At 59.0% G+C, this 25,581-nt stretch overlaps 1 protein-coding gene across 1 annotated transcript; it reads left to right on the top strand.

Moving 5' to 3' along the window:
* Padi1 (peptidyl arginine deiminase, type I) lies at nt 1-25,581 on the top strand. The gene is made up of 16 exons (XM_013033062.1): nt 1-92; nt 11,332-11,512; nt 11,968-12,040; nt 12,329-12,390; nt 13,430-13,547; nt 13,866-13,991; nt 14,165-14,337; nt 14,503-14,606; nt 15,312-15,435; nt 15,602-15,709; nt 17,318-17,469; nt 20,492-20,636; nt 21,923-22,016; nt 22,649-22,728; nt 23,109-23,234; nt 25,348-25,581. Exons 1-16 carry the CDS (start codon nt 1-3, stop codon nt 25,579-25,581), a joined length of 1,992 nt encoding a protein of 663 aa, XP_012888516.1.

Below are 25,581 nucleotides of genomic sequence, written 5' to 3'. Positions count from 1 at the left end.
ATGGCCCCTCGGGGAGCTGTGAAGCTGTCCCTGAACAAACCCACGTACGCTGTGTGTGTGGTAGGCGTTGAGACGCTGGTGGACATCCACAGGTGAGAGCCCGGAGGCCCCCGCCTGGCCCAGCACCTCATCGGGTCCAGCAGAGGCCCCAGGGCACTGGCTTGGGCGTGGGGGGCATCGGGGGCATCACACTGACTGGCAGCTGAGAAGGTGGAGGTGGCTGTGGAGTCCAGGAAGGAGAGAGGGTCAGGTGTACTCAGACCTGGGCACCGGTGCCAGGATGTAGTCTCCAGCCCCCTCCCTCCACCCCACAGAAGGATGGGGATGCACACTTTGTGCCTCAGGCCTGGCTCTGGGGCCAGCTCCCGGCCCTACCACGGAAGGGGTAGCTGCTGTAGAGTGTTGGTGTTTGGGGAAAGGCAAGAGGCCTGGGAGTCCCCTCCCATCCCTCAGCTTCTTACCAACTCCTCACATCTCTGAGGCCAGGAGTGTTTGTTGCAGCCTGATTCCTGGAGGCCAGCCAGGAGCAACTGGGGTGACTGGGATTCAGAGGGAGTGGCTAGGGGACCAGAGTGACTCAATGACTTCATCTAAGGAGCCAGCCTGGAGCACAGCCTGGGACCTGGGCTTGGCATGCGATGATGAGGAGGAGGAGGAGGATGAGGATGGTGGTGGTGATGGTATGGTTTTGGTGATAATTATGATCATGATGATGATGGTGATGATGGCGATGGCAGCAGTAATGGTGTTGGTGGTGATGATGGTGGTGATGAAGATGGTGGTGGTGGTGAGGGTGTAGTGGTGATGGTGGTGGTGGTGATGGTGATGATGATGGTGATGATGGTGGTAATGAAGGTGGTGATAATGTTGGTGTGGTAATTTTGGTGATAATGATGGTGGGGGTGATGGTGGTGGTGATGATGGTGGTGATGTTGGTGGTAATGAAGGTGGTGATAATGTTGGTGTGGTAATTTTGGTGATAATGATGGTGGGGGTGATGGTGGTGGTGATGATGGTGGTGATGATGGTGGTGGTGGTGATGTTGGTGGTAATGAAGGTGGTGATAATGTTGGTGTGGTAATTTTGATGATAATGAAGGTGGGGGTGATGGTGGTGGTGGTGATGGTGTTGGTGGTGATGATGGTGTCAGTGATGAGGATGGTGGTGGTGTAGTGATGATGATGATGGTGGTAATGAAGGTGGTGATAATGTTGGTGTGGTAATTTTGGTGATAATGAAGGTGGTGATGGTGGCGGTGGTGAGGATGGTGACGGCCGCTGTGATGGCGGCAGTGACAGTGGTAATGCGGCATCTGGAAGCGTCTGCTGTAACATCAGCTTCTCCCGTCGGCTCAGATTTCCCCCCTGCTCCAGCTCGGCCTTGAAAGGGGCTGCAGGAAGGTGGGCTCAGCCTGTTTCCCCACCTGGCCGCTCGGAGTGCTGGCCTGGGTGACCACTGGGCCTTGAGCTCCCACGCACCAGCTACCGGCCCATCTCTGCTGCAGGGGGCCACGCGTGGGAACCCCTCCAGAAGCCTCTGGGGCGGGGTCCTTCCCAGGCAGGATCTGGGCAGCACTGGCCTCCTGAGTCTCAGCCCATGCGTGCCCAGTTTGGTGAGCGGAAGCCAGGCACAGCTGTCCAGCTGGCTCCTGGAGAGTCTCTTCTCCAGAAAGTTCTCCTATCCAGCTGGCTTGGGGAGTGTCTCTTCTCCAGAAAGTTCTCCTATCCCCTCTAGGGCAGCGACCTGCAGTGGGAGGAGCAGGAACCCCCCCCCAGGGCAGCCTGTGACTGGAAGTGGCTTCTGGGGGCCCTTAGGAGGCCAGCAGGATCTTCTTGTCTCCTGCAGTTTCAATACATGGCTGCCAACGTTAATGACTGCAAACAGGCTTTCTAGTTCAGTAGCTGCCAGTGTGCACGTGTGTGTGTGTGTGTGTGTGTGTGTGAGCACGCGTGTGCGTGCATGCATGGCTCTGAACACCGAACCCAGGGCTGAGCACGTGACAGCAGGTGCCACCCGCTCCAGCCCCAAGCTGTTTATTCTGTGGGTTGTATCCAACACATCTATGTCAGGCAATCTTGCATTGAGGCGAAGCTAGAGGAGGAGGCTGGGTGAGGGGGGTGGTCCGCCCTTCCTAATTCCAGGCCCCTGCTCTCCTGCAGGGGCGCAACTGCTCCGGAGGCACGTTTACCCTTCAGGCTGTGTGGTACGTACGGCTCACTGAGCAGAAGCACTGGACAGGAAGCGGGAGCTGGGATCAGACCTGCGTTCTGCCCGCTTACTGCCAAGCCTCTGCAGCTCTGCTCCTGGGGCTCATGTATCCAGACTCTGGAGCGGCACAGACTCGGGTTCCCATCCTGACTCTGTTCCTTTGAGGCTGTGTGAGCTTGGGCAAGCAGCGGCACTTTCCTGAGCCTCTTTGTAGGCTGACAAGTGGAGAGGAGAAAGCACCGACCCCCCCCCAATGGCGGAGGACAGAGGAGATCACGCACGTGCAGGGCCCTGCAGTGAGAGAGGCTAGCGGCTGCCGTCCTCTGGCTGGTTCTGGAAGCTGCCTGTGGGCAGGCGTGGGTGGTGGCTTGGAGGGTTCAGGAGCCTCGTGTCCTTGAGGAGGCCTGTGGTGCTGTGGTGTCCTGTGCAGTGGGGTTCCCAGGTGCCCCGGGGCTCACACAGGCTGGGCTGCTAGGAGGAAGGCTGGACTTTGTGGCAGGTGATGAGTAGGGCTGCCTGCCCCTCACCTTAGGCCTGGCTCCAGTTGAGGCTAAGCAGGGGGTTTCTGATGGGGAACAGAGAAGCCCCCAAAGAGCAGGTGTGCCTGCGGCCAGGGATGGTCACTGGAGTGATTAGTTCCTTGGGGGCTGTGCGCGTTGGTTATCTGGAGAAATGTTTGTGTTTGGGGTAATTGGGTATCATGGGAACTCTTAGGGCTCTCCTGGAGTAGGCTAGCTCACCACTCTGAGCCCTCCTCTCTCAGTGGACTAGCTCAGCACCCTGAGCCCTCCTCACTCAGTAGACTAGCTCAATACCCTGAGCTGTCACTTGGTGGGCTAGCACCCTGAGCCCTCACTCTGTGGGCTAGCTCACCACCCTGAGCCCTCCTCTCTCAATGGGCTAGCTCACCACCCTGAGCCCTCACTCTGTGGGCCAGCTCACCACCCTGAGTCTTCTCTCAGTGGGCTAGCTCACCACCCTGAGTCTACTCTCAGTGGGCTAGCTCACCACCCTGAGTCTTCTCTCAGTGGGCTAGCTTACCACCCTGAGCCCTCTCTCAGTGGGCTGGCTCACCACCCTGAGCCCTCTCTCAGTGGGCTAGCTCTCTACCCTGAGCCCTCTCTCAGTGGGCTGGCTCACCACCCTGAGCCCTCTCTCAGTGGGCTGGCTCACCACCCTGAGCCCTCTCTCGGTGGGCTGGCTCACCACCCTGAGCCCTCTCTCGGTGGGCTGGCTCACCACCCTGAGCCCTCATTTGGTGGGCTAGCTTGCCACCCTGAGCCCTCTCTCGGTGGGCTAGCTCAGCGGTCTGACCTCTGCAGCCCACTAGGTTAGCTATGGAGGCAATCTGACTCCCCTGATGTGGCCAGATGACCCTGGCTGTCCTTGTCCTTCCCTGGGGGCTTCAGGTGCCCCCTGCATGCCAAGGGGGAGGGCGGGCAGTGTGGGAGTGCGCTAGGGTCCAGCGTGGCCCTCCTTGCTTGCTTGTTTGTCTGGGAGGCAGAGGCAGGGGAGGTGGAGGCCACACTGTGCTTCCGGAAGGGGGCAGGCTGGCTGTGCAGGGGACAGGGACATGCTCCTGCGCTTTCCTCCTCTTCCTCACCCCTGCAGAGCAGACTCTCAGGTAGCAGAGGGGTGGGCTTCGGGGGGCACGGGGGGGAGCGGTGCTGTAGCCTTCCAGACAACCTGAGGGGCACAGACGAGAACCCATTCTAGGGTTTCTTCGTGTTTAAATGCTAGTGCTGTCGTAGAGTAGTAGAACCTGCCCGTGTCCCTCGTTCTGTCTACAGGGTGTAAATGAGGGCTTTTACCTGTGCGGAAGTAGAATGGAGAATAATTGGGCTCCTCTGGAGGTAATTACAGGATGGGTGGGACAGACACTAATTCTGGGTGACAGGCTGCTGGCGCCGGCCGGCCGGGCTGCCCCCTCGGGCTTCAGCCAGCGAAGGGAGGGATGCTCTTACCTAGAAGTCACATTCAAAGTCTCAGAGAATCTAAGATGGAGATGGAGGCACAACAGCTGAGCTGGAGCAGAGTGGGCTTCCCCAGGTGTGAGATTCCCACCCCCTCCACCCACCCCACCTTTCCTGGGTCCCAGTTGTCAACCTGCCATTTTGAGGCAGGCTGGGAAGCCCTCCCTCCCCTGGCCTCCTCTGCCTCCCCCCTTCCCCTTTCCTTCCAAGACTTCAGTCCTCCTGCCAACTCCATTTCTCCTTCTCAGCTACCACTGTGTCCCAGCTCCAGTTCTCTGTCCCCCTCCCCACAGCCCCATTTCCCTCCTGTGGCGCTCAGGACAGGCCCTGCTCTCCCGAGCTGGGGGAACGGAGAGAAGATCTGAGACGCGAGGGGAGGAGGGTGTGTGTTCACCTGTGATGTGTGTGAGTGCCACACTCAGGTGCACACTCAGCCGTGGCCTCCGGACAGGAAGTGCAGCAAAAGCAGAGACTGGAATGGCGGCCTGGCAAGATCAGGTGTCTCTCTGATTACAAGCAGTTTTAACCCCCGTGTCTGGGGATCCCTCCCCCTGGACCCCCACCCCTGCTGGCTGAGTATCGTGGGGTTCACATTCTCTCCCAGCGGCACCCAAGGGACATGGCCCTCCGTGGGGCCATTCAAACTCAGGCACTTGCTGAAGTTGGTTGGATTTGGGCCGTCTCCAATGCCTTGGATCTCCTGTGAACCTTCTGGCAACATGTTCTCATTTTATCCTGGTCTATTCTCCCCCTGTCCATCGGCTCCCTTCCCCTCCGTCCTGTTTATCTGTCTTGTCTGCATGTTGTTCTGCAAACAAGCCATGGGTAATTTTCCACTTTGCATCAAATGCAGTGTCATTTCCGACATAACATTATTTCTCCATGTCCCCTGGGAAGGTGGGAGGACTCCCAAGCTGCCACGGGGTGCTGCCCCCCGCCCCCCCCCCCCCCGCCATGCACAGCTGGATGCTAAGGAAGCTGAGACCTTTGGACCTCAGCCAGCCTGGCTGCTCGGGCCCTGGGTTTGGGCCTCCAAAGGCAGGCTGGGCTCCCCCGGCAGGAAACATGGTCTCCCACACTGCAGTCCAAAGCCACTCCAAGCTCTGCTAGGCAGGAAGCGCTTGTCCATCATGCCCAGGGCACATTCAGCCCTGCCAGCGCCCCCTGCAGGCCTCTGCTCCTCCACAGCGGGATTCTGCACCAAGCTTTGCACCCAGCAGAGTGGGATTTAGAGATGGGGGGGGGGGAGGGCCCACAGCTTCAGTACTCCAGGTCCCCCAAACCAGAAGTGCCACCCACACTGGGTTCCCTAGGAGGAAGCTCCACCAACGTCAGGCTGAGAGCTAGTTCATGGCCCCTCACAGTCTGACTAGTCCTTGCAGGCTGTGTGACCTGGGACCAGTTACTTAACCCCTCTGAGCCGGTTCTCTTCAAGGCTAGGTAGGGATGACATCATCTATTGTTTGTACCTGTGCAGTCGACACCTTTATTTTTCTCATTTTATCAGTGAGGTGTTTCACCACCCACAGAGCACAGATGTCCTTTGGGAAGAGGAAAGTGACTCACAACTCACTTTAAGTTGAGGATGCTTTCTCTTAGAGCCTTTCCATATGATAGGTACTGTGATCCCCAGCCCAGGGGACCCTAAGACCAGGGACTGACAGTGCCCCCCTCTTCCCCACCCCTGCCCCAGGCCTGGGCAGCCAGGGGTCCACTTGAGGGCAGGCCTGTCCAGGGCAGCTCTCCTCCTGGGTCCCTGGGCCAGCCCTGCCCTGAGCAATGACAGGGCACCGGCACCCACATCCACTGATCCCTATCTCCACTGGCAGAGCTCAAGCCACGCCCTGTGTGCAGTGAGTCCCACACCAGCCATGGCCCTCCCTGACCTCCATCACCTCCAGCCAACCAGGGGAGGGCTGGGGGGGGGGAGGTCTGAGCTGGGTTTAGGCACCTGCATCCTCCCATTGAAGAACATCCTGTGGTGATCTTCTCCCCTGTGGTCATTGAATGCCTGCCCTGGGTACCTTGGCTCTGCTGACCTCTGGAGCTGCAAGAATGTACAAGGCCGCATGTAACCCAGGAGGGCAGTGGGGGGGGGGGAGAGGGGAAGAGGAGGATCTCACCTACCCAGGAACCCAAACTGGCTTCTGGATGCTGGTTGTAGAGATCACACACCCCCAGGGGTGAGGGCTGAGGTTTCTCTCTCAGCTCTGCCCACCCACCCCTCTGTGCCTTTCATCTCCCTTCAAGCAGGGTGGGGGCAGCATCCCGGTCACATCTCAGCCCGACTGTGGGGTAAGGGGATTAGGGCCCCCCTCAGCAGGTGAGACAACTCAGATGCAGAGAAGTCCAGACCTACAAACAGGGGGGCTAGGACGTGAGCCCCCTGTCTGCTGGATGGCACAGTCAGTGAGCTTCCATCCTGCTTATTAGAGGACAAGCTAGAGCCTTCCAAAGAGCCCACTGTCGGGTCATCCTGGACGTGGCTGGCTGTGTGTGGAGTGAGGGGCCCTGGTGGGGCAGAGCCGTGGGCCAGCACTGGGTTCAGCGTCAGCTCTGGAGCCCGGCGCCGGTGCCTCACGCCGGCCATCCCAGCCACTCCGGAGGCTGAGATCTGAGGATTGAAAAATCCACAAGCATCTGTCTCCAGATCTTTGTAATTGGCTTTCTGCAGTCTGCTGGCGCTAAAAGAAAGACTCCAGCATTCAACCTCTCAACAAAAAGAATCCGTCTCTAATGAGCCCGTTAAAAAGTTCGGCCAGAGGTGTGATTCAGGTAGCAGAGTGCCAGGTAAGCGTGCAAGCTGAGCCAGAGCGCGAGGCCCTGGGGGGAAGGAGCGGGAGGAGAAGGAAAGTCTCAGTTCTTCTGCGGTCACCTCTGGGTGCTCTGCACTCCAGTTCTGCTCCGGAAACCAGTGGGGTTTGGGTGTGTGTGTGGGGGGGAGATGTTCACCCCCATTTTGGCAGGCCCTTAGCTTGAGGCCAGAACCAGGGTGCTCTGAGAACTGCCAGCTGGCTGTCTCCCCTCACGTGGGGCCAGCCCCATTCACCAGGGTGTTCCTGGTGCCCCGTGTGCTCAGGACCTGTGAGATTGCCCACAGAGCTCCTGGGGCGGGGGCAGGGCTCTTCCGAGTCCTTGTGGGACCTCGGCCGACCTCAGTGGGACCAGGCTCCCTGCAGAACTACTCGCGGGGGCCCCCTGTGGGCAGGAGGACTGCACACATCCCAGGGCTGGTTTTCTCTTGGGCTCTGCCAGGTGCTTCCACCTTACAGTCCCTCCCACCCCACCTCTGCACAGCTCGGGCTTCCGACAGCCTCCGGGGCCAGCTGCCCCCACCCTGCCCACCCCGTGTCCCCAGAGGCCAGGCTGTAGCCAGTGTGGATGGCACGGAGGGTCTCGGGGGCTGTGGTTTCTCCTCTATGTAGAGACCAGGTAGACTTGCTAGTCTCTGAGATAAAGGGTGTGTGTGTGTGTGTGTGTGTGTGTGTGTGCGTGTGCGTGTGTGCGTGTGCGTGTGTGGTGCTTCTGGGCAGTTGGTGGCAATCAAGCAGAAGAAATCCTTTCTGCTTACCGAGGTGGTGAGGTGGGAAGAATTCGAACACAGGGCCCCCCTCTGCACCCAGGGCGGTGAGGAGGAGCTCCAGGCTCCTCTGATCTTCCATGCGCCCTCAGTCTAGACGCACAGGGACCCCTAGAAGCTTCTGGACTGCCTGCACCGGAGCTTGGGAGTGGGGGCAGGCATGGAAAGTGGCTGATCTGCCTCTGGAGTCGCATCCAGCCCTAGGTCTCCCTGGCTGACGCCCCACCTTCCATGGGGGAAGGTTGCACAAGGTCTCTAACACTTCCCGAATGTTACTCCTTCCTCCAGTCAGAGAGGGGCACATTCCGCCCAGGACAGAAGACAAGCCAGGCAGCCCCTGCTCCCTCTCCAGCTGTGTGACCCAAGAAAAGTTACTTCACCCCTGGGAGAAGGTGTGTCCATCTGTTAAATGGAAACAGTGGCACCCTCCTGGGAGGGTTGTTGTGAAGTACGGTGCCAATCATGGGTGTCAAAAGCTAACCCAGTAAGCCGGGCGCCGGTGGCTCACACCTGAAATCCTTACTACTCAGGAGGCTGAGATCTGAGGGTTGTGGTTCCGAGCCAGGAAAGTCTGTGAGACTCTTATTCTCCAATTAACCAGCAAAAAACTGAAAGTGGAGCTGTGGTTCAAGTGCTAGAGCATCAGCCTTGAGCACAAAAACTCAAGGACAGCAGCCAGGCTCTGCATTCAAGCTCCAGCCTTGGCATGCACGCGCGCACACACACACACACACACCATCTAAGTGTGTGTCTGGTGCACACTGGGGCCACCGTAGTACCTGTGTGACATGCTATCCTGTGCCATAGGGTAATGTGCCAACTTGGCAGGCAGCTCTCTAGCTTGGACCTCACCCCTGCCTCCTGTGTGAGCTTCTCTAAGAATGCCCTCCTGCGAGGCTGCTGGGTGGCCTGACTCTCCACAGGGCCCCAGGGTGCACCCACCAGAACCTCCAGGGCACCAGCCCTGGAGTGTAGGGAGGAAAGGGGCGGGCATAGGCGGGGCTTCACACTCAGCAGTGGTGACATCACCCACCCCACCCACCAATCAGGAGAGGAGGATGCAGAATCCATAGAATCCCAGAACTGGAAGTGGCTGTTGGGATTCAGTCTATTTCACACAGGAGCAAAGTTGAGATCTGGAACTTGTCAGGGACCAGATTCAAGGCCAATGTCTGCACAAGGCTCACCCATGACTTCCATGGGAAAGGTGACATTTGCAGTCTTGAAGAAACAAAAGACACCCCCTCCCTCCTTACCTTGTCCTGGCAGAGATGGGGGAAGGGCCTGGGGGGGGAGGGCTCCTCCATCCCCACAGTAGACATTGTATACAGGTGGAGCTGGGGTTAGAGGTCATGCTGCAATGACCTTGTGCACCTGCTCTGGGCCTCGCCACACACTCCCATACCTGCTGTCCTCAACCTGGGGCCACACCCACAGGCCTGGGAGCCCTGCCGAGGAAGGGCTGTGGGAGAGCCTGGCCTCCCAGGCCACGGGCAGGGGCGAGGCTAGGATACCAAGGGGATGATGATCCGAGCTGGCAAAGCCCTGGCCTGGCATAACCAGCCTCGCCAGGGCACCAGAAACAGCAGTCTCGGCTCCGTGTCCTCAGTCAGCTGGGACACAGCCTTCCCTGGAGAGGAGGTTGGACTTGAACAGCCCCTCCCAGAGCTGGGAGGCCGGGGAGCCTGCTGGAAGGCCCTGCATCTCCCTTGTTCATCCCAGCTGCCTCCTGCCAAAAAGCCACCGGTCCCCAAGGAGCTGCAGGCGCCCCCTGAGACTGGGAATTTGGCACCCCCAGAATGGGGGTAAACTGAGGCAGGAGCCACTGAGCAGGCTTGGAGAGGGCAGACCTACACTGTAAGAGGTGGGTGAGCTGGGGGTGCCCTGAGCTCAGGCCTGTTTGCCCTTTGGACATAAGACACCTTTATGTGATGTGTACAGCCCACGTGCATGCTGGGTAAAGAGCAGGAGAGGGGACGGTGGGCAGGATGCCCCCAGGCAGGGCCCATGTCCCTGCAGAAGCTCTGGTCCAGGAGGGTGGCCTCAGCCACGCTCACTGCTGACAATGCCCCATCCTCAGCTATCACACGTTCATTACCCTCCTGCAGCCTGCCAGCTGCCGAATTGGAGGCTGAGACGCCACCAGCAGACTTCACCCAGCAAAGCTGCCTGTTCTGGTGGAGAGAGCGTGGGGTGTCAGGTGACCGGCGTCCCGGTTTGGAGGGAGGCTGGGTGCAGGCGTGCAGGCACACAGGGCCCTTTGTAACAGGCAAGGAGCATGGAGCCCGTGCCCTGCGGGATCTGGGAGCAGAATGTTTCAGACCAGATCAGCATGCTGGTGAGCTTGCAGATGAGCAGGAGTGGGGTAGAGTCACGTAGGAGGGTGCGACTGTACCTCTCTTTGGAGCTCTCTGGGTGTCGGGCAGGGATCTTGAGATGCACATCGTGGAGTTCTCACTACAGGAGTGGCGAAAGATCACAAATTCACAATCGTGAGTTGTTGTCTTGGTTGTCTAGACTTAAGAACTGTAACAGAGGAAGGTGAAGGGCTGGATGTGGTAGTGCACGCCTGTAATCCCGGCACTCAGGACTATGAGTTTGAAGACAGCCTCAGCTCCATAGAGAGATTCTGTCTCCCCTGTAGTGTCTACTGAGGGCTATGTTGGGGTTAGAACGGAAGATGGAGACGGAGTTCTTTTGGTACCTCGGTGGTCTCACAGAGCTGTAGCGACGGTTACACTTGGGGGAACGTGAGCAGGCTGGCACACAGTGTGCAGGTGAAACGCCTTTGCTCTCAGCTCCGTCTCCAGCGCAGCCCCGTCCTGCTCCCCAATTCCACTGTCACCATGGCCAGTGTGTGCTGGGGCTGTAGGGACGGGGCAGAGGCCCAGCAGATGAGGCCCAGACAGCGGCTCGGGCAGCCCGAGGACTCCCTGTCCCCCCAAGTCCGGAGCTCTGGGGCATCAGGTGGGGGTGGGGTGGCATAGCAGGAAGAGGATGAATGGGGAGCCCACTGGTCACGCGCTGTACCCCAGGATCCCCAGTGTGGCACCTGGCCCATAGCAGGTGCCCAACAAACACTTGCTAGTGAATGAATGGGGTCTCATCGCCTGCTTCCCGGCAGGGGGTCTTAGCCTGTCTCCCATTCATCCTCTTCCTGCTATGCCGCCCCCACCCCCACCTGATGCCCCAGAGCTCCGGACTTGGGGGGACAGGGAGCCCTCAGGCTGTCCAAGCTGCTGTCTGGGCCTCATCTGCTGGGCCTCAGCGCATGGACCTGATTAAGGAAGGGCCAGGGAAAAGGAGGAAGAGGGGTGGGGGGGGGGAGGAAGGGGTAGTCTTCAATGGAGTGCTGCAGGAGGGGCTCACTGAGAAGATAACCCTTCAGCAGAGCCCTGAAATGTGCATCTGTGGCCAACGGGGGTGGGGGGAGGTGGGGGGGGGGGAGATGGGGGTAGGTGGGGGAGGGGGAACAGCTATATGGAGGCCCTGAGGCTGGAGAGCCTAGGATGGCCAGCTATTAAGAAGGGGTGCGTCTCCTGAGCCCCCCTTCCTTTCTCTTCTCTGCAGTGATGTGCCCGAGGGCACGAAGACTTTTGGGGTCTCTGGGAGCTCTGGCGTGGAGGTCTTCACGGTCCACGGCCCCTCACAGGTGACAAAGCCCGCAGGCAAGGCCCGCTGGCCCCTGGACAGCAATACTGGTGTGCTTGTCTCCGTGGACACAGTCAGCAGGGATTTAGATGACCTCCAGGTGAGCGCCCCTCCACAGAGCCCCCTTTCACGACACCCCCACTCACAGACCACTCCATTCAACCCAACCCCACCAAGTTTAAGTGGACACCCATTCAGCCTGTCCTGGGAGACCTCCCACAAACCACACCCCTACAGAGAATGCTCCTAATCTCGCTTAATCCTGGCCTTCACCCCTGTGTTCACCTTACACCCCGGGAGGGCAGGGGGTCCCTCCAGCAGCCCCCCGCCCACGGAACTCTACAGCAACAACGTGTGCCCACATCTGCCCCCGCCCCTGAGCCCGACAGCGCTTTCCACTCCTGTGGAAATGGTTGTCAGATCTGACAAAAGCCACTGTCCGTGAACATCCCCTGGGGGTCCTGCTGCACCCCCCCCCCGCAGCCCTGAGGCCAGGCTGTACCTGGCTCCTGGCTGTGCGCTCACTGCCTCTAAGCAGCCCGCTTGGGCCCGCAGGTGAAGGTGTCTTACTTTGGATCTCAGGAGGGCCGGGCGCTGGGCCACGGTGTGCTCTACCTCACTGGTGTGGGTGAGTGCCCCCTCCATGCTGGCCGGGGCGGGTGCAGCAGGGGGGTCACAGCACAGCTCTGAGGAGGCTCGGCCTGGCCCCCCCCCCAGCTGAGGACGCTGAGCCCTCTCAGTTCAAGTCCATGTTCAAGGTCGCACCGGGGTTCCCACACCGGGACCCCAGGGCCAGCGGCACGGTGCCTCTGGAGGGTGGGGGACGGGCCCCAGGGCTGGACATCGGGTCCTCCCAGAACTTGGAGATCTGGGTATTGAGGGTGCAGAGATGGGAACCCCTCTCCTCCATTTCCAGATGTTTCTCTTGATGTGGACACACGCCGCACAGGCAAGGCAAGGAAGAGCCGGACTGACAAGGTGAGACCTGCTGGCCTTCTTTTAGGCCATAGGACTGACCTCGGGGTGGACAGGGAGGATAGTGAGCCTTCAGACCCTTCGAGGATGGCTCACCGGGCACAGGTGCGCATTCACCTACACCAGGTTATTGATGTGCTGTGCGGCGGTTGGGAAACAGCTTGGCTTTTCTGGTCTCTCTTGTGCTAGCTTGGAATTGAGATTGCTTCTTGCTTGCTCCCTTTTCTATTTCTTTTTGTGGGGGGAGGGAGTGCTAAATTGGAATCCCTGAACATGAAGGGTGCTACACAAGTAGTCATGTGACCGGGTGGAGGCTGCGCTGGTGTCCAGCCCCAATTATATTTCCCCCCGGGAAGTGTCTGGAAGCTGAGGAGGGGTGGGAGGTCTGGTATGTAGGTGGAGACTGCAGAGGCAGCCTGGATCACGGGGCTTTGTGAATGGGGGGGGGGGGGCGGCGTGGGAGCGGGGCGGCCCGCATGGCTGCGCAGGTTGCTCACTGCTCATGAGAACATGCCCAAAGCGGTCAGTGCCCTGCAAACCCTGTCCTGGTTCCCCGAAGAGGGTGGCAGCCTGCCTGTCCTCCTTCTGTGACCTTGGGGGGGCCGAGACCCGTGAGGGTCTTTGGGGGGTGAGGTGGACATGGGATGGGGGACTCAGCCATCTTCTCCCCTCAGCTTGGACTTGAGCAGGATGCTGGGCATCTCTGCCCCAGGCCCCGGAGCGTTCTGGGACAGAGGCTGTGAGGGTCCCCCAAGACCTCTGCAGTCCCCCAGCCTCCTGATGGAGCAGCGGCCTACTGCCTCCTGGGCAGGGCCAAGGCGCAGCCGTTTCTGCCCCTCCCCTGTGTGTGGCTGTGTGTGTACATTGTCCACTGCACAAGCTGGGCGCTCCGTCCACCCCAGGTCCAGGCCCTTCCTTAAACCTCCACGTACACCTGGGATCAGAGGTCTGCAGGCTGACCACAGCTGCCCGGGTCAGGTCCAGGCCCCTTCCTGGAGACGCGGGGCCCCCACTCACCTCAAGCCTTGCTGATTTGCCACAGAAAACCTGGTACTGGGGCCCTGAGGGCTACGGGGCCATCCTGCTGGTGAACTGTGACAAGGACAGTCCTCGGTCCAGGGACCCGGACCTGAAGCACAGTCAGCTGACCTCCCTGGACGGTAAGGGACAGGAAAGGTGCTGGGCATGGCGAGGACAGGCAGAGGAGGGTGGACTCCAGGGGACCACTCTCAGTTGGGCAGCAGGGGCTCACGCCTTTAATCCCAGCTACTCAGGAGGCTGAGGATCGAGGGTCGAAGGCCAGCCTGGGCAAGGAAGGTCTGAGGCTCTTATCTCCCACAAACCACCAAAAAGCAGGGCGTGGAGCTGTGGCTCACGCAGTAGAGCGCTAGCGTTGAGTGGAAAAGCTCAGGGGCAGCGCCTGGGCCCGGGTTCAAGCTCTGGTACGGACACACACCCACATGGGGCCACGCTTCCAGATCTGCAGGACATGTCCCCCATGGTGCTGAGTTGCACCGGCCCGGACGATGTCTTCCGCAGCCACAAGCTGCTTCTGAAGGTGTCCTCACCAGACTCCCAAAGGCTACGCGTCTTCTGTGCGCGGGGTGAGTGGCCAGCTGCCCCCCCACCAGCTCCATCCCTGCCCTCCCTCTCCTCTCCTCCCCCTTCCTCCATCACCCTCCCTACGGCCCACTGAGATGACTCATTTCCTCCGCCCTGGTCCTCCCCCCCCCCGTCCCCCCCAGCCCCAGCTCCAGCCCCACTTGCTCCTCCCTAGGTGGCACTGCCCTGGCCAACTACAAGATGGTGCTGGGGCCCTCTCGCCTCACCTACCAAGTGGACCGCCAGCCGGGCGAGCGGGAGATCGCATTCCACGTGGAGGGGCTCACCTTCCCCAACGCCCACTTCCCGGGGCTCGTCTCCCTCAGCGTCAGCCTGGTGGACACACGGGTGTGTGTAGGGGGGTGGAGGCTGAGGGGCTTGAGGACCAAGTGTGGAGGTTCTGAGTTTGGGGGAGGAGGGGCAGGCTAGAGGTGAGAGGTGAGGAAGCCTGCTGTTTACCCACCCCCCCCCCGCCACTGTAGGACCACTGAATCAACCCCTCTTCTGCCCCAGGCCCTGTCCGAGGTGGCGCTATTCACAGACACCGTGGTCTTCCGCATGGCCCCGTGGATCATGACACCTAACACGCAGCCCCCCCTGGAGCTGTATGTGTGCAGGTGAGCCACACACACACACTGGGCAGGACAGCTCTCCTCCAACAATCCAGGCACCGGGGAGAGAGGAGGGCAGAGCAGGTGGCTCTGGAGTACTTGGCTTCACGACTGGGCAGCTTGAGTCCCCACGGAGGTCACAGCTCCCGCTCCGGCCCCGGCCCCTGCCCCGACCCATCGCAGAGCCCAGGTCACTGGGGTTTGGCCTGGGCAGTGGGGCCAGGCCCTGCTCAGGCTGCAGGAGGCCACGGGCGACCAGCCTCACTCCCCTGCCTGCAGATAACAGGAGGCCCGGCCTCCTGGGTGCTCCGGGAGTCCAGGGCAGCGTCGGGAGGTCGGACCCCTCCGTGGGAGGGCGGGCCTCCATCCGGAGGTCTTTCCTCCTGTCTGCCGTCCTCCACACGCTGGCCTTCCGCTCAGGGTCCCTCACGTGGACCAGTGGTGGGCAGCGCTGAGGGTCCTCTCGCTGCCACCCTAACTGGTGACATTGGACCCCAGGTTGCCCTCTGGCAACCCTGGGCCGCCTGGCTGGGTTTGGGGCCCTGGCCTGGGCCCCTCCCAGGTGCGTGTCCCCTGCTGTGATTCGGGCACACTCAGCCCCGCTCTCACGGGTTCACGCGTGTCTCCCGGCCAGTGGCCCGGCTGGTGGCCCTACCCAGGGGCGGCCAGGGCCCTGAGCAGGCTGAGTCGAGCTGTGGTCTTCTTTTGCAGCGTGATGGATCCCCATGGCTCCAATGAGAAGTTTCTGGACGACATGGCTTACCTGGCAGTGAAGGCCAAGTGCAAGCTGGTTGTCTGCCCCCAGGCAGAAAATCGCAATGATCGCTGGATCCAGGTGGGTGAGGGGAAGAGAAGAGCTGGGTGGGGGAGGGGGGCTGGGCCCCCAGGACGGGGGGGGGGTCCCCGGAGGCATCCCTCCCACCCTGTCCTTGTCCTGCCCCAGGCCAGCTGGGGACACCGGTCCTCATCACCTCTGTGGCTCTGTCTTCTCTCCTGCCCAGGATGAGATGGAGTTTGGCTACATCGAAGGCCCCCACAAATCTTTCCCCGTGGTCTTCGACTCCCCTCGAAACAGAGGCCTGAGGGACTTCCCCTATAAGAAGATTCTGGTGTGTGTGAAGGGTAGACTGGGGAGCTCTTGGCGGGGAGGCCTCTTGGGGGGGTCCCTGGTCAGGCCTCACCTGGTCCTTCGAGCCCAGGGAGGGGTAAAGGATATGGAGTGGAATGTAAATTTTATGCAAATGACATGCAGATGCCATGCAAATAGGCAATTCCCCATTCTGAGAGGTGCAAAAGAGCAAAGTTCCCCCAGGTAAGAGGCTCTTAGTAAGGGAACGAACAGAGGGGTCGGTCAGCTCTGAGGAGACCAAACCCACTGCAATGAATCTTCAACAGCTCCCCTCCTTCCTGCCTTCCTTCCTTCCTTCCTTCCTTCCTTCCTTCCTTCCTTCCTGCCTTCCTTCCTTCCTTTCCGAAACTAGGGCTTGAACCAAGGGCCTCATGCTCTTGTTTAGCCTTTTGGTTACATGCCTGGCACTCTACCCCTTGAGCCACACCTCTAATACAGGTTTTTTGCTGGTTCATTAGGGATAAGAATCTCCTGGACTTTCCTGCCTGGGATGATGGTAAACTGTGATCCTCAGATCTCAGCCTCCTGAGTAGCTGGGATTCCAGGCATGAGCCACCAGTGCTGCTTCTCTGTAAATTTATCTTCCATTTTCTTTGGGTCAGATTTGCTTGATGTGGAAGCTAAGATTCTCCAACCTTTTCTGGTCCTCCTGTGTGTGTGTTGGGGGTCCCGGGGACCCCCTGGAACACCATCATTTTTAATCACTGCATTTTTTTTATGGCTGGGCATGCCACTCACCGTCCATGCACTTAGGTTTGTTCTTTGACTTTGGTTTTTTGTTTTTTGTCGGTCATGGGGCTTGAACTCTGGGCTTGGGTGCTGTCCCTCAGTTCTTCAGCTCAACCACTTGAGCTACAGCGCCACTTCCGGTTTTCTGATGGTTTATTGGAGATGAGAGTTTCACGGACTTGCCTGGGCTGGCTCTGAACCACGATCCTCAGATCTCAGCCTCCTGTGTAGCTAGGATTACAGGCGTGAGCCACCGGCGCCCGGCTTGACTTTGGTTTTTTTTTGTTTCTGTTTTTTAACTCAGTGCATGCTACACGTGTGCTCTATCTACTCCTTGAAGCATGCCTCCAGCCCCCTTTGCCTTGGCTGTTTTCGAGGTAGCATCTCACTTTATCCAGGCTGGCCTGGGCTGGGATCCTTTTACTGGAGCTTCCTGGAGTCACTGGAGATGTCAGTCGTGAGCTACTGCACCCAGACGTTAGTTGCGATGTGAAGTCTTTCAAGCTTCTTCTGTTTTATTTTTTAGTTATTTATTTGGGGTGGGGGGCATGGCTGGCCTTGAACCCGGATCTCTCTATCTCTGCCTTTTCATGCAGCGGGGATTATAGGCTTGAGCCTCACACCCAGACTTCCGGTTCTCTAGATCGGTGCTGCTTGACTTCCAGACACTGGGGACTTTCTGGTTCTCTCTTTGTGGCTGACGTGTCCTTTGTTACCCAGTGTTAGAGGCTAGGCCTTAGTCACAGTGAGCACCCGGGTCTTTCAGGCTGGGAGGAGGGTGTAGGAGGCTCCGGATGTTCCTCCTTTCTGTCCTGACTGCCCCTCCTGCTGGGGCGGGGTCTTGCTCTTCCTTCCCTAGGGTCCTGACTTTGGCTACGTGACCCAGGAGGACCAGTTCTCCGGCCCCTCCAGCCTGGATTCCTTTGGCAACCTGGACGTCAGCCCGCCGGTCACGGTGGGTGGCAGGGAGTACCCACTGGGCCGGGTCCTCATCGGAGGCAGCTTCCCCAAGTGAGTGGCCAGCTTGGGGGGGAGGGGCACGGGGTGATGGCAGTATCCCCAGTTCCCCAGCCTGGGAGGCATTAGAGACTCAGAAGTAGAACCCACCCAGGAGTGGCCCTGAGGCCTCTGATGCACCTAGTTGGATGAGTATAATTCGTTACCAATATTGAACACAGCAGTTGACCACAGATTAAAAAGTCAGCTCTTGCCAGGCACTGGTGGCTCACGCCTGGAATCCCAGCTACTCAAGAAAGAGACTGAGATCTGAGGATTGTCGTTTGAAGTCAGCCTGGGCAGGAAAGTCTGTGAGAATTATATTTCTAACTAAGCAGCAAAAAGCTGGAAGTGGAGCTTTGGCTCAAGTAATAGAGTGTTAGTCTTGAGTGAAAAAAAACTAAGAGACAGTGTCCAGGCCCTAGACTGTGCACACGTGCACATATGCACACACACACACACACACACACACACACACACACACACAAGCAAGATCTCCTAGCTGGTGGGAAAGCTCAGCAGGGTCCTGAAAGGGGGCAGGACTTGTCACCATAGCTACAGTGTCCTGGCAGAAACTCAAAAGGCTCTGGCAGTATCCAGGGCAGGTGGGCGCAGGTGAGTGAGTGGCTGACAGCATGGCAGCTGGGACCGGGCAGGACGGAAGGCTTGTGGGGTTTCGTGTCCAGCCAGCTGCCTCTCAGCTGCCCAGGCAGACGGAGTTCATAGTCTGCCTGCAGGGAGCCAAAGATTGGGGAGAGGGGCTGGGCTGCTGGGGTCCGGTGGACCCCCTCTCCCCACCACAAACCCCCAAGCAGCTTCCTGTCTGTGGGGTTCGCACGGAGCCTAGGTGGGCACCAAGTTGCCGTCCAATCCCTGGCTGGCATCTGGTCCCAGGCCGGGAGGATGGTGGGAAAGTCACGGAGCCTCACGCGGGGACCCCACGGGGGCCAGGGCTTGGAATCAGGTGAGATGAGGTTGACTGGCACCAACCCAGGCACAGAGCAGAGTGCCCCATGCACAGACACCTCAGCATGGCCGAGCCTGCCACCCACAGGGACTCAGAGGCCTCCAGACTTCTGGCTGGGCTTCCTGTGCCTAGTGGGAGAGACCTGTGAATTAGGAGCTCGGTCTTTGGAGTCAGGTGACCTTGGCTTTGAGTGCCCCTGTAGCTACTTCCCAGTGAATGATTAGGACTAAGTGTCCTGTCCAGCACTTACCACAATGCTCTGTACGTAATAGGTGCTCAATTAAGAAAAACAAAGACTTCATTTTCTGCCTGGCAGGATTGAAAATCCTAGGGTAGCCAAGTGAGCAGTAGATGGATTTTGAAGCAATGACTTATTTTAGATGCGTGCCTCTGTTTCTTGAGCTGTAAAATGGGCCCAGTAGGGACCCCCTCTACCCCCCCCCCCACTCCAGCTGTCTGACCAGGATAAAGAACGTGTAAACCACCATTGGGAGGCATGATGTAGCTCAGCCCATGAAGCAGGTTGGAGCTCATTGGAGAAAACTTACTGACCACCTTCTATGCGCACCTCCTCCACGCCGTGCTTTACCCAGGCTACCTGACCAAAGCCTGGGGCCGCCCCCCGGGGTTGGAACTCCATCTGTGCCCATTACAGTCGTTGTCTAGTTCAATGACTATACTGTTGAGGCTTCCTAAGTGACAGGCTTGGGGGGGGGCTGTGGAGGATCCAGGAATGATCTAGGAGGGGTGTCTATAATCAAGTGAAGGAGAGAGGGGGGCAAAGCTCCTCTGCTTTCATCCCTTCCCCAGGGGATGAGGTAATAGGGGAGTTAAAGATGTGGCCACCTAGGAAAGTGTTCAGGGAATGGAAACAGCACATGCAAAGGCCCTGGGGAAGAAACATGCCAGAGACTTTGAAAGAAAAGCAGGGAGGCCCCGTGGGGCTGGAGCTGAGTGTGAGAGGGGCTCTTGGGAGGAGAGAGGAGCCACAGAGCTCAGCAGAGCCCCCACTCCCCTTCAGATGGTAATGAGGGCCACAGAGATGATTAAAGAAGCTACCTAGTGCCCAGTACTCTGGGCACAGAGTAGGTGTCCAACAAATGCACCTCCCTTTGCTCTGCTCTCTTGGGTACTCTACCCTCTGTGCTTCCCGCTTAGAAGGTTCTTTGGGAAATTCCGACCCCTGGTGGTGGCTTTGATAAGGACTGGCCCTCCTCTGCCCTCTGGTGGTGGAGAGGAGGAGGAGAGGGAGGATTTTGGTTGAAGGCAGGGGCACCATGATGGAGGCAGGTTTGGGTCGTGAGGGAGGGGTGTCGTGGAACCAGAGCAGCCCCTAGGATGAGTCCCCTCCAAAATACCCCCCCATACTCTTCAGAAACTGCCCTGGGCAAGCCAGGCCCCACCATGAAGACACATGGGGCTCGGAGCAAAAGCTGTATGTCCTTCAAGCAAGAAGGCAGCGTCTCTGAGCCTGGGCTGTGGGAGGGGGGCACCCTGCTCCCCTTTGGGCAGGGAGACCTCCAGGGTGCAGGCCAGTTCCTGGTGCTTCTTCTGCCCCCCCTCTTTTTGTTGGTGGTGGGGGTGGTCATGGGGCTTGAACTCTAGGCCTGGGTGCTGTCCCTCAGCTCTTCAGCTCAAGGTGAGTGCTCTACCACTTGAGCCACAGCGCCACTTCAGGTTTTCTGAATGGTTAATTGGAGATAAGAGTCTCATGCACTTTTCTGCCTGGACTGGCTTTGAATGGTGATCCTCAGATCTCAGCCTCTGGAGTAGCTAGGATTACAGGCGTGAGCCACCGGTGCCTGGCTTAGTCCCTGGGGTTTTGTGGGGCCTGGGATACCCCTCTTGCCACCCGACTCGGGGGTGGCTGCTATGTGTGATGGCCAGCTTCGGGCCTCTCCTTTGGGGTGTCCTCCAGATCCCTGCCCCAACCTGGGCTTCCCTGGGTCTTTGTCTCACCCTCGTTCAGCAATGGGCCCCAAGCTAAGCCAGTCAGCACTCGCAGCCTCAGTTTCCCCTCTGGCAGCCCCTGGGAGGGTCCCCAATGCCCGCGTATCTCCTCCCGGCCAGGTCCAGCGGGCGGCGGATGGCCAGGGCGGTCCGTGACTTCCTGGAGGCCCAGCAGGTGCAGGCGCCGGTGGAGCTGTACTCCAACTGGCTCTCTGTGGGCCACGTGGATGAGTTCCTGAGCTTCGTGCCCACCTCCGACCGCAAGGTGCACCCCCTGCCCCCCCTCATCCCTCTGCCCCTGCCGGAGCTTCCTCCGCCCTGGCCAGCCTGGGGGCCAGGCGGGGCAAAGCCACCATGCAAGATCAACTCAGCGGGCTCAGCCAGGCTGGGGCGGGGGGAGGCTGGGGTCAGGGTGGGCTCAGGGAGGAGGGGTCCCCTGGGGGAACATTCATTTGCTCCCTTGCACAGTTATTTGGAGTCTATTCAGCTGAGTAAACAGGATTGTTCAGAGGCTGAGGGTCATGGTTCAAATCCAGCCTGGGCAGGAAAAGTCTGTGAGCTTTTTATCGCCAATTAGCCACCAAAAATTAATGAATAAATAAAAAGCTGGAAGTGGAGCTGTGGCTCACGTGGTAGAGTGCCAGGCTTGAGTGCAAAAGCTAAGGGACAGTGCCCAGGCCCTGAATGCAAGCTCCATTACTGGCACACACACACACACACACACGCACGCGCACGCACACACACACACACATACACACACACACACACAAATACATAAAATGCTAAGAGTTTACTCAGACCAAACCCATCAGCTAAAAGCCAGGAATTGTCATAAACGGTCATAAATTGTTACCAACTAAGTAGCAAACAGTATTCACTTTAATTCATGCAACCTTCTCAGAAGCCTGTTACTATTATTTTTTGGGGGGTCACTTCCGGCTTTTTTCTTTTTGCTTATGTGGTGTTGAGGAATTGAACCCAGGGCCTCAGGCATGCAAGGCAAGCGCTCTACCACTGAGCCACCTTCCCAGCCCTGTTATTATTATTATTTTATCGGTCCCATCTTGCAAGTAAGGAAGCAGCTCAGAAGAGTCATTATCCCATCCTGGCTCACACAGCCCGCAGGTGTCAGGGTAATATTCACACCCAGATGTGGGCCCTGACCTGGCAGAGGACACAGGGAAGGCTGCTGCAGCTAGAGAAGGAAAGCCCGAATTCCCACCCAGCCCTGGTGAGAACTCTGATGGGGAAGTGGCACAGGCTGCCTCTGCCAGGGAAGGAGACACCCGAATTGGGTGAAGATGGGAATTGAGTTCCCTGGTAGGCAAGTAGAAAAGGCCTTCCAGGCAGGGAGAACGGCAGAGGCAAAAGCCTGGAGGTAGGACCACCTAGGGGACTGGGAGCTGGATGGAGTTGTAGAGGAGTCTTGTGGCTGGTGGGTGGACTGGAGCAGGGAAGAAGGGGGTCCTGTGTGCTATCTGCCTCCTGCACGTGGCCTGCTGGCTTTGGGGGTCTCCTGTGCACTGAGCCATTTTCTTCCCCCTGTGCCAGGGTTTCCGGCTGCTCCTGGCCAGTCCCAGTGCCTGCCTCAAACTGTTCCAAGAGAAGAAGGAAGAGGGCCATGGGGAGGCAGCCCAGTTTGATGGTGAGTGGCCCCGGCGCCTCTGCCCTGGGAGAGATCTAGTGCTTTTCCCTGCCAGCCCTGGGCACGTTCACCATGTTCCTCTGAGAGCCTGGGGTGGCTTGAGCCATACCCGCACTCAAAGCTGGGGCCAGCGTGTGGCCGCAGGGCCTGGGGTCCCCTGATGACCTGCCAGCTCAGGGTCCCCGCCCCCGGGACAGGAGCACAGGGAGGAGCCCTGAGCTCTTCCTTGCTTGACCTGGGTTCGAATCCCAGCCTCACTACTGGCAGGCTGTGGGACCAATCAGAGGTGTGCTTTGAACCCCCCTGAACGGCTTCCTCTTCTCTTAATTGATGGTGGTAATTAACCCCTTCTAGGACTGTTTAAAGATTGCTAACAAATTAAGGACGGTTCCCAGAGATGGTGGGTGTTGCATTAATAGGTCGATGGTGGGTGGCCATTAATTAATAGGCCGAATCCCAGAGTCCCTTCCCGAGGGGTTGCTGATCCAGTACCCTGGTCTTACTTGCAGCCAGCGCCAGGCACCCTCCGGGGTTTCCAGCTTGTGATGGAAGGAAATACTGGCCTGGATTCAGCTGCTCCCTGGCTTCCCTCGGCCAGGACTTCTGAGCTCATAGCTGTTTCTCTCTTGTAGGGTTAAAGCACAAAGCAAAGAGAACCATCAACGAGCTACTGGCAGACAGACATCTCAGGAAGGACAGCCTCCACGTACAGGTGAGGGGAAGCTCCCCTCTGCCCCGGACCAACAAGCCACAGCCTCCTGGGAGAAGCTGGGGGAACCGGAGAAATCCTGTACAGAGAATAAACACTCTGGGCTGGTGCGGGCCCTGTGCCAGGCACAGCCGGACCGGGGTGTTCATTACAGCCACAAGGCCTGCCAGAGCCAGAAACTGCCCAGCTCCCAACCCTAACCCCACTGCTCCTTAGCTCTGTGCCATCTCTCAGGCTGCTTGTGCCTCAGTTTCCCCATCTTAGGACAGCCTTGGCTCCTATGGCACCGAGCTGATGTGGCTCGGAGAGGCTAGCCGCTTACATCTTAGTGCCTTCTGCGCCCCCCCTTCCCCTCCTCCCCTGTGCACTCCGCTTCTCCCCAGAAATGCATCGACTGGAACCGCGAGGTGCTGAAGCGGGAGCTGGGCCTGGTCGAGAGCGACATCGTGGACATCCCACAGCTCTTCTTCCTGAAGGGCGCCTACGCGGAGGCCTTCTTCCCCGACATGGTGAGGCCGGGCCCGCGGGGTCCTGTGGGTGGGAGCTGCCCCAGGATGGATGCCCTGCACACAGAGAGGATTCACTGGGGAGCTGAGGGCCGCCGAGGGGGGAGGCGGTGCGGGCCTGCTTCCCTGCCCTCCCACTTGCTCACTGTGAGACCTGGGACACACCACCTACTGGCCGTCTGAGGGCCTCAGTTTCCCCATCTGACACAAGAAATCAGCCACAAATCTCCTTAGGGCCGTTCCCGTTAGGATGGCCCCAGATCCTTCAGGGAGCTCAGGCTGAGCTAGAACGTTCTCCCAGATGGGCATCTGATGGGAAAGGAGCGCTTCTAGCAGGTGGGGGCTGGACCCTGGCCTAAGGAAGGCTGGCCAAGGACATGGGCTCCCACAGAGCCAGAACCGCTGGGCCTTTGGCATGTCCTATCCACCAGCCACACATGGCTACCGGAACAAATGCTCCTCTTCTTCCTTCACGCTAGCCACGCGTCAAGAAGAATCATGGAAACATTCTGACAATTCCCAAGGGGGGGAAGGGGGAGATTGATGTTCCCCATGGCTAGTCACAACTAGGGGTCACTAAGCTGACACCTGGGCCTGGCCAGAGAGGGCCTCTGAGCACACTCTGGTGCACAGGCAGCCCTGGGCTTCCTGTAGGACACGGGGGCTTGGACCCCCACCCATGAGAAGCCAGGAAGAGGTGTGGGTCCCAGGCTTCATCTCTGTGTCTTGGCTCATCTGCTGAGAGCCACCCAAGGTGCCCAAAGGCACGGTGTGGAGAGGAGGGTCCTGCCCCACCCGCCACTGCAAGCCCCCAGCGTCCTTCCTCAGGGGTAATGGGTCCCTGGGCCAGGCCTGCCCCGATGGCATGGCTCAGGCCTCTCACAGGTGGTACACAGGGGAGACCACATGGACTTACCTGCTTGGCAGCTGCTGGGTAACGAGGGCCAGCGAGGCTGGGCTGCCCACTGCACTGCCCGCCAGACTCCGGAGCCTCCCTGAGGAGCCACAAGGTGGGGTGGGGGTGGAGGGTGAGGGGCAGAACTGCAGCTGTGGGCACAACAGAAGTATGAAACATGGCGACCTCCTCCTCCTCTTCCTCCTCCTCTTCCTCCTCCCTCTTCTTCTTCTTCTAGTCTGGAAGATGCAATCTCCCTGTGGTGGGGACCACTCACCACATCCCTGCCCCTACCCTGTTGTGTCCCATCATTCACACTACAAGCTTTATGTTGATGAATGCCCTGCATAGCCACCAAGGGCAGACTGCAGGTGGAGGGCTCAGGGTCCAGGACAGCTTCCCCCATCCCTGAGACAACCCAGGACCACACCCCAGGGGCTTGAGGGTCCCACGATCATGAAGAGCATCCTGTACCCCCCACCTTGTTCCACCCCTCCCTTCCATCCACCTGGGGCTATTTCCTCTAGGAATCCTCCACCCCCCCCACATTGGGGCCCTAAGCCAGAACGGCTGCCAGGGGAAACAGAGGTACCATCAGAGGTACACTCCATGTCCCAAGGTCTGCGAGCTCCCTGCCCTGACTCCTCAGCCCCACAGATGACCCCTGACTCTGGAGGAACATGGGGAAAGAGCATGCTTTTGGGCATGAGTCGGGTCCAAGTTCCCTAGTTACCAGCTGGCTGGCCGGCTGGCCGAGTGGCTGTGATGTTCCCCGTGAGGTTTAGTGATAATGCAGCTGGGGCATAGATGCTGTTCAGTAAGCAGGGATGGTGAGCGGTGAGCAGAGACTGCCAAAGGCAAGCGAGCAAGCTGTGTGTTGTGCAGGACCCCCTCACAGCATACAGATATCCCGGACACTGCCAGGACACACGCCCTGGCTGAAGGAGACAGCCTGATCTCTGGACTCAAGGCTGTTGCCACAGCAGAGTTCTCTGATTGGCCAAGTGTGTGATTGACAGTTCTGGCTGGCGTTAACCTGCCCACCCCGCCTCATTGCTTCTGTTTCTTCTCTGCTGGCCCCTGAGCAAGGCTCGCAGTCCTGCTGGTCAGGATGCTGGCGAGGACCGGGCTGGCTTTGCCTGGCCAGGGCTTGAGTGACATCTCAGGGGCAGGGCCTGGCAGCCAACGCAGCCCCATTCTTGTCTTCTCGGTCTTCTGCAGGTGAACATGGTGGTCCTTGGCAAATACCTGGGCATCCCCAAGCCCTATGGACCCCTCATCCATGGCCGCTGCTGCCTGGAGGAGAGGGTGCGTGCACTGCTGGAGCCCCTCGGCCTGCACTGCGTCTTCATCGATGACTACCTGTCTTACCACAAGCTGCTGGGCGAAATCCACTGTGGCACCAATGTGCGCAGGAGACCCTTCGACTTTAAATGGTGGCACATGGTGCCCTGA

The sequence above is a fragment of the Dipodomys ordii genome, unplaced genomic scaffold (genome assembly GCF_000151885.1).
Source record: "Dipodomys ordii isolate 6190 unplaced genomic scaffold, Dord_2.0 Scaffold6, whole genome shotgun sequence".
Lineage (NCBI taxonomy): Eukaryota > Metazoa > Chordata > Mammalia > Rodentia > Heteromyidae > Dipodomys > Dipodomys ordii.
The sequence above is the reverse complement of the archived record's forward strand: the minus strand, read 5'-3'. Positions and strand labels throughout refer to the sequence as shown.